Source organism: Gastrolobium bilobum, unplaced genomic scaffold, assembly GCF_033153095.1.
Source record: "Gastrolobium bilobum isolate Gb01-03AN ecotype WA unplaced genomic scaffold, APGP_CSIRO_Gbil_v1 utg12254, whole genome shotgun sequence".
NCBI classification, from domain to species: domain Eukaryota; kingdom Viridiplantae; phylum Streptophyta; class Magnoliopsida; order Fabales; family Fabaceae; genus Gastrolobium; species Gastrolobium bilobum.
The window spans coordinates 3,410-12,332 of record NW_026898595.1 but is presented as its reverse complement, the minus strand read 5'-3'; the positions used below and the strand labels follow the sequence as shown (position 1 = coordinate 12,332).

The window sequence follows — 8,923 nt, the reverse complement described above, 5'->3', positions numbered from 1 at the left end:
AAAAGAAATAAAGAAATATAAGTACAAATTTATACTTTCGATTGGAAATCATAATTTTTAGGTTTAAAGGTATAAAATTATCTATATGTCTTTACTTAATAATTAAATCTGTGCAAAGTGTTATGTTTTATATGATCTTAGATAGGGGTGAAATTGGGCCGGGTCGGCCTACAGGGACTTACGGCTCGGTCTACATCAGGCTAGATCTGACCTAGTATATTTTGTATAATAGGCCGGGCTCGAACCTTAAAAGAGCTTGTTTAATAAAAAGGCTGTAGGTCCACTTTCAAAAGGCCGAGCCTATAAGCCTACAGGCCGGCCAATATTGTACTATTTATTTTAAATAAAATAAAATAAAATAGAGTAAGTATGCCTTGAAGAAAAAAAAAATATAAATTTAATCAATTGCAATTATTTATAACTTAATCATATTCGATTATATTTTAATAGAAATCTTACTTTATTTCTTATATAGGAGGAACCAACATCTCAACATGTTAGATTGTGTATATGAATATATTAAAAAAAAATTGGCAGAGGTTATACATACTACAAGCATCATGATATGTTTGTTGGATTCATATATGTAATTATTTTAATTTACATAGTATGGATTTGTTTGTTGGATCTGATGAAATATATGTTATTTAATTAGAGCATTTTGCTTTTGAAAATGACTTAAATGCACACTGTATTAGTTTTGTTATGATTCATGATTCTGTTTGGACGTTGAAATTATGATTTTTGGTGTAGCAACAGAATTTGAGTACTTTGTAAAATTGATTCATGGTTCTGTTTGGAAGTTAAAAATTATCAGGCTAACAGGCCAAGCCCGGCCATTTGTTTTTTTTTTCATAAACGGGCCAAACCAGGATAACAGTTAGACTCATACTAGGCTTGGGCCGGGCCAAATTGAAATTTTTTGACGTAGGCTTGGGCTTTTTGGGGCAAAGATCGGTCCAGCCCAGCTCACTTTCATCCCTAATCTTAGAGCTTTCATTATGTAAACTAGATTGTTCATGAGTTTAGTGTTAATTTTGTGAGAAAATAAAATTATTTTATCTAATCCAAAACGATATCATTTTGGATTTTGGAAAAAGAAAATGTGAACAATATTTTGAAAATGTTGATAATTTACAATAATATGAATTTTCTCCAAATTTCATGTATTTTTATTTTTATAAATCCCAAAACGAATTCCGTGGCGTCGCAAGAGATAACTTTAAACACAAATGCTTTTCCATTATTTTTATTTTTATATACAAAACGGATGATAAAGATAGATGAATAACCTTATAGTATCTAATATTAACAAATAACTTTCTTTAATTCTTGAAGAGAAACTGCATATATGTTTATCTCTAAATGCTTTGTTAGAAATTTGAGAATATAGTGTGATGTGCGTGGTAACAAAAGAAAAAAAACAGATGTAAAAGTCTTTACCTGGAGCATGAGTCTTAGTAAGGGCAACCACCAAGTGAGAAGTTTCCTGAGAGTCTCTGACATCAACATCCTTGGTGGTAGTGACACCTGATAAAGAAGGCACGTCTATTTGGCTATCGCCGTGTTCCTACATAGATTCAAACAAACAAATTGTATCATCTCTCCCAAGTCTTTAAATATAGGGTTAACCTCACAGTATTTGTCAGTATATATTTCAGTTTGGATGAGTCTGATTTCACTTTGGGAAGAATAGGAAGAAAAGAATAAGAAAACCAAAGAATTAGTTTTAAGCCTCAACACTTACTAAACAACTTTGGATACGAGAGTAAGCATTAGCAGCTAAATTATGGTTGTTAAAATGACTTATTCATAAAATTTTGGCTCTTTTTCAAGTGTTCAGCAATTCAATTTCTGATTCATTGATTTTCAATCCCCCGGAAATCAATGAATCAGAAAGATGACACTATTACTTTTAAGCAGAGGAATATATTAGACAATAAACTTACCTGTGGATATTGCTCAGAAGTAAATAAAGGGCCTGATGATGAATAAACTGATTCTGTGATAGTTGACGATGTTATTGTCTTTGTATCCATTGGCGTAATTCCATCTTTAACACTGCTCTTAAAACTCTGCACAAAATCAAAAATGATATTTAAGTGTGGAAGATACTTCCATTGAAAAACATAATCGGCATATCAGGGGAATGCCTTCTCTGGAGGAGCAAATAATGGTCCTAGTGATGTGCTCCTTTTTTCTGAATCAGTGGACAGAGTTGCTGTTACAGTTTTCTCTGACACAGAACCCTTTTGAATGCTTTGATCCTCTATTTCTTTGGGACACTGTATAGCATAAAAATGAAATTAAGTTGTAATATATTTCTAAGAAGTATATGAAAGTACTATTCATATATGCTTTTTGGCATGATGTACATGGTCAGGTGATATTACATTATTTCCCTGAAGAGCTTTTAAGGTAATATCAGTTTCTCCAAGTGGGTGTTGTTGGTTCATCAAACATGGTTCTACCATGTTTTGGTCAGCCACCAACTCCTGTAAAGAGCACATAAGTATTAGTCATAAACCATCATTAGTTTCCTTGAAGAAGACATTGAAGTGGACTCACATGTGAATGTGCTTCATGTAGAGGGATATCCAATGGACTTGGACATGGCCTTCTAATTAGTTCTGAAATTGTTGCTGAAATTGCTATTGATGATATTTCTAAACCAGAAATTTTTTCAACAATTTCATGTTCTTCCTCAAGTGATTGTTTGGTTTTTGTCTCCATAGAAATGAACTCATTTGGTTCAATATCATCTTCTTGTTGATCCGTATTGACATGTGAAGAAATCAACTCACGCCCGGATGCTGCTTGAACATCAGGCCCACCTGGAACTTCTTCAGTGATTTCTGCAATTTGATTTTGATTGATGGTATCTTTGTTATTAGAGTCTTCTTCATCAAGTTCACCAACCTTGTGGATGTCTTCCCTCATTTTAGCAACCATGTCTTTTGCCTCACGCCAGACAAACCAATCGCCAAATTCTACAATAAAGTATTATAGATTAAATACTCCTTCAGCCAGCAACTATGACAATAAGATTTTTTATATTTTTTTGAAGTAGTAAAGGTATAAAATTATTTATCTATCTTAACCTAATAATTAAAATTATTGCATAATTTTATCTTTCATATAATAGAGCTTCTATTTGTAAATACTCCGGGGTTCACATTTGGAAGAAGTTACCATGACAGAAATATCAAATTTTGAATTATATTTTTTGATTCCAAGCAATTTAATTATGTAGAACGAGCATGTCAAGCTTTTTAAAAAAATAAAATAAAAAATACAGTGTATAAAGTGTACCTATATCAGAATTTTCAACAAGCGTCTGAACCTTGTCGATAGTTGTTGTCGAAGTCAAAGAGAGCTTTGGACAATTATGTACGAAAAGACTTGTTACAGTCTGAAATTCAATCCCCCCGCAGAGGCTTGGTAGTTTGACAAATACTGCAAATTTCAGATTTGGAAGCTCAACTTTGTGATCACCTTGTTTACAGTCAAATACTTCCTCTAGCTCAGATGCTTCTGCAATTATCACACTTTTTAGCCAGGGAAACACTTTATATGTGAAAGCAGGGAAGACACGTTTCAACTTGTTGCATTTTTCTACCACTACTGATGTTAGATTTGGAAGCTCAACTTTGTTATCCCCTTGTTTACATTCGAATACTTCCTCTAGCTCAGATGCTTCTTTTATTATCACACTTTTTAGCTTGGGAAACACTTTGTATGTGGAAACGGGGAAGACACATTTCAACTTGTTGCATTTTTCTACCACAACTGCTGTTAGATTTGGAAGCTCAACTTTGCCGTCACCTTGTTCATATTCCAATACTTCCTCTATCTCATATGCTTCTTTTATTTTCACGCTTTCTTGCTTGGTAAACACTTTATATGTGGAAATAGGGAAGACATATTTCAACTTGTTGCATTTTCTTACCACAAGTATTGATAGCTTTGGAAAGAATGTCTTTGGAGAGAGAAAATTTGACACATTTCGATTCTCGACATCCTCTTCAAGGATTTCCTTCAAGTCTTCGCATTCTGTTATCTCTAGATATTGCAATTGAGATAGGCATCTTGAAATAGAAGCAGAAAAGATTACTTCCAATTTTTCGCATCGCTCAATTTTTAACCTTTTAAGGTTTTGGAGGCTAACAGAATTTTTGAAACCCACAAAAAGACACGTCATTTGAGGCATATCAAGCAAATTAATCTTTTGTAACCGTAAGTTCATTGGTTGTCCATTTATTTCATTGAGACAAAAAATATTTTCTTCTTGGGACCTGCCTACCTCCAAATATTCCAAAGTGAGGAAATGCTGCTGCAGGTTCCCAGTCAAGTCCTACAATAAATAAACACAAAATAATCAGATAAATAAAATTAGAATCCCGCTAATAATTTCAAAATGATATTTAGAGATGAAATAAATTAGCAACGAGAAGTATGATAACAACATTTTTATATTGTAACTCTAAACCTTGGTGGTTGTGGCATCCGGTTGTCTTGAATCCATTTGAACCATCAAATCACCAATACATTTAATGGTAAACTGGGAACATTCATGAAGTTTAATCTTAGTCAATGGTGGCGACGATGTACGATAATTTTTAGGGCTAATGCTGATTAAACTTTGCAGATTGAAAAGATAGAGATATTTCAATGCTGGAAGATGAAGGTGAATCTCATTATGGTTTTGTTGATCCTCAGGGTACAGCCCAAATATATATTCCAATTGCTCACAATTACGCACTTCGAGCTTTCTTAATTTTGGAAAGACATTGCCCCAGTCTTTGCTACAGCTGTCATCTCCATTGTCTATTATTATGTGCTTCAATTCACCACAATGTTGAACTACCAAAGTTTCCAACATCATTGTTGGAGCAATAGAAAGGATAAATACGGATTTTATCCTTGGAAGATTGTCTAGTTCAATCTCTTTCATGTTACAAAGGATCTGTGATTGTTTTGAAAGACACTGAGCACGTTCCCAAAGCTGAGGACGGTATGAGTTCGATGCCTGTAACGTAATCCCAACAAAAAAGAACTTAAATCAAACCAGCCAATTTCTTAGTGAGCAAAAGACTTAAATTATTTTTCTATAATACAAATCCTAAAGATTGGTTCACATTAAATGCAATGAATCAAAGCTTTTAAACAATTAGAATAGTATTCAACTTCCAAAACTATTGATACCGAAAGAAATATAACAATCACATACACAATACTAGTAGTGTATTCTAATTACTTCTTAGTTATTGGTGATTTGCTATTGTATTAATGGTAATATTAAAAGTTGGGATGTTTAATATGCTCGTCGACTATAAATACAAGGTACCTGCTATCTATCAAAAGGAGAAAGTAACAAAAGATACCACAAGAAGCTGAGAGGGTTACCGATGAGGCTGAGCAGTGATGCGATGGGATTTGAGCACTTGTGGAACTCCTCCATTTGTGTCTATATTTATGAGTCCACGGGAAGATATTGCATTTCATGGGCTCCAATTGCATTTCTGACTTGGAAGATGACCTCTTCACGGACGAAAACTTGGGATGATCACATTCTGGAAAAATGTCAATGAAATTCGGCAAGCGATAGAGCAGCAGTTTGTCTAGGGAACGAAGTACGACATCTTTTACCTCTTGATGCAAATCCATCTCTTCATTTTCATGTTGGTATTTTCCAAATATGTATTTCAGCTCACCACAGTCTTTTATAGAGACAGTTTTCAGTAGAGGAAGGTCTTGAGCAAAAAGGACCAGAAGTATAAATTCCAATCGGGGACAATCATCTATATAAAGAGCTTTCAAATTTGGAAACATTGAGCAGCGACTCTTTCTTCTCTTCTCATCTTGATCGCCATCAACTATTTCTTCTCTCAATTCCTCCCCTGCTCTTTCATCTGCTATTATGTTTTCCAGCTGCCGACAGTTGCGTATACACAATTCCTCCAAATGCACTAGGCTTTGAGAAGTCGACAGTTGAAATAGGGTTACCAACTTCGGGCAATCCTTCAGTCGGATGAACTTAAGATTGGAGAGGTTTAGCTTGCTCTTAAACAATATGCTTCGCAAACCTTGACATTCTTTGATACTTAGTGTCTCTAAATTCTTCAGAAAGTCAGAGGGAAAGGGACCATTGCATAGTTCTTTCAAATTTTCCATCTTATCAAGTTCAAGTACAGCCAACTTGGAGAAGAAGTTCCGTTCCGGAGAATTAATATGACTAGTGTCTATTAGACACTGTAATTTTGACCAAGATTGCAAACAAAGCTTCACTAGATCTTTCATACCTTCGTCAACAATCTCAGGTATGAGATTACTCCACCCCCCCTCAAATCCCTCTAGCTTAAGAACCTCTGATGTTTTCGCCAAATACTTGAATGTTGCTTCACAGAAATAAGTATCAATATTTGAAACACACACATATTTTGACATTGAATTGTATGTTTCGTAATCATACTCATCTCTTATATCATACCTTTGCAATGAAGGCAAGGTTATTTTCTTATGAACTGTTGTGTTATCAATCTTGAATTCATTGAAATACAATTCTTCTAAAGATTTGCATCTTTCAATCACTTCAAATGCATTATTCCTTTCAATTTCACACTGATCCAAGTTTAGCAATCTAAGTTTCTCCAACTCCGCAATTTCACGTGGCAATTCGACCACTTCACAATAAACCAAATCAAGAGCCTCAAGGTTTTGTAGTTTTCCCAGAATAGAGATGTCACTTATTCTCAATCTTTTAAAAATAAGAGATCGAATATTCAATGACTCGAATGACTCTGGCAATGATAGACGCCCTATTCCCCATGGCTTGGATGATAAACGCAAGACTCGAAGCTCTGTCATATTTTGGAAGAATGAATTTGGGACATCCATTAAGTCATCTCCATCCATGCCTCTATCCCAGTGGACAATTAGAATCTGAAGTTTGGAACGATCAAAACTACATGAAAACAAATCCTTGTCTCTGCCCTTCAAGAGTAAATATTTTATATCCTCTTCAACCCGTGGCTTTTGACCTTCCTTAGATAGATTCACTGTTTGAATCTTGTTGTTATCTATCCATTGGGCCACTTCACGAACAAAGTCATGCATTTTCACACGTCCTTCATCAGCCTTCAACAATAAACAAGAATCTATGAGTTTATTTTTGGCTACAACTACTTGGCTTCGAGCATCATTGTATTTTCCATCAATTTCCCCAAAAAGGCCCGCTCCTATGCCAAGTTTGGTTAAAATTTCAATAGAAAGTTCTTTATCTTCTAGGAACATCGAACATAAGAGGAACAATCTCTTGGCTTTTTCACTCGCCATTCTATCATAGCTAAACCTCAAAGATTTATAAAATTTGACCAAATCTTCATCCACACCGTCCATTGGCATAGGCTCTCGCATGGATATTAAGGCTGCATCCCACTCTTCCTTACTTTGTTGACCCCTTAAACTGCTAGCGATAGCTGCTATTGCAACTGGTAACCCGTTGCATTCTTTTACAATTTCACGTCCCGTAGCCAGCAAACTTGGAGTTGCATTACTGTTTACATCAGCATGCTTTTCAAACAGGGTCCATGTATAATGACCCTAACTGGTAAATCTTAGTTAGAGATTTAATTTAAGGATTTAAATGCCATAATTAGATTCAGTGAGCGATTTCGAGTATTTTTGACTGTAATCATGACTATGTTATGAACAGTGCGTTCTGCCGAAGAATTTACAGTTTTGTGAATTAACGGGTAGAGCTTAAATGAGCAAAATAATTTTAGGAACATAATTTGATAATTCTGACGACAAATATGAGTTCAGAACAAAAAATTGTATAGTCTGGCACTTTCCGTGAAAATCTCGTGAATAGTGTTTTTACCGGGTATTTTGTACTGCTGTTTAAGCAACCGGTAGAGCCCAGAAACAAATAATTGATGAAATAAGAATAAGAAAGTCCAATATATGCCAAGCAAGTCAATATAGGCCCAAGAAAATGATAAGTTTATAAGTTTAAGTTTCATAAGTAAATGAAGTACAATTAGTGATTCACAGTGCATTTCGTCAAAAACGGTGCAAAAATCATACTGTGAATTATGAATATTGTTTGTAAGAATTAAAAAAATTAATATAAATGATTTTAGAAAAATAAAAATATGTTTGTAGCATTGAGTTAGTTCCGGGTCAGTTTAAGTGAAAATACGCGAAAGAAAAACATCTGTTAAAAAGTCACATGTGGCTATAAAGCTTTGTCATTCAAGTGAATCACTATTCACACAACTAAAACTCCTTTCTCTCTCTTGCAAGCCGTGGAGTTCATCATGGAAGGGGGGGTTTAGGGCTTTATTTCTTTTCTTGATTTCTTCTTGAATATGCCACCAAATCCAATGACCCACCACATGAAATTGATTGGAAACCACTCAATGAATCCATTCCTCCTATCCATTTGAGCTATAGTTGAGTGTGTGAAGAGTTATTCCTCCTCTCATTTTCGAGTTACTATTCATTGGAGGAGAAAAAGTGAGTTTTTGATGGAGCTTGGCTTGGAGGTTGCTTTCTAGGCTTTGGGAAGTTGATTAGTGGTAAGAAACCTTTGTTTCCATGATTTTATTTTGATGGTTTGTGTCATAGAAATTGTGAACATATGTTGGTGTGAAATAAATTAGTTTAAAATTTGAATTGATGATGGATTGATGATGTGTTGGATATAGGAATGTGGAATAAGCATATGAACATGTATAAAAAATTGGAAAAAAAATCCCATGGTGACATACCCTAGATTTCGGCCTTGATAGGGTAATTAGGGATGATGCACAAAGATTTATTGTATGTATTGGGAAGGTTTAATGTGCTTGAATAAGAGGAAATTTGATGAGTTAGTAAGAATGTTAAATTTGAAAGAAAATCCTTTGAAACATACCCT

The 8,923-nt window shown here is 34.5% G+C and overlaps 1 protein-coding gene across 1 annotated transcript; it reads right to left on the bottom strand.

Moving 5' to 3' along the window:
- Window positions 1-5,298: 5,298 nt before the first annotated feature.
- On the bottom strand, window positions 5,299-7,416 carry LOC133317553 (disease resistance protein RPS2-like). Its single transcript, XM_061519418.1, has one exon. It carries the CDS (start codon window positions 7,414-7,416, stop codon window positions 5,299-5,301), a length of 2,118 nt encoding a protein of 705 aa, XP_061375402.1.
- Between the last annotated feature and the right edge of the window lie 1,507 nt (window positions 7,417-8,923).

Bases quoted from the DNA above. Each gene is read 5' to 3' on its own strand.
- LOC133317553 (XM_061519418.1), bottom strand. From the start codon at position 7,416: ATGCGAGAGCCTATGCCAATGGACGGTGTGGATGAAGATTTGGTCAAA.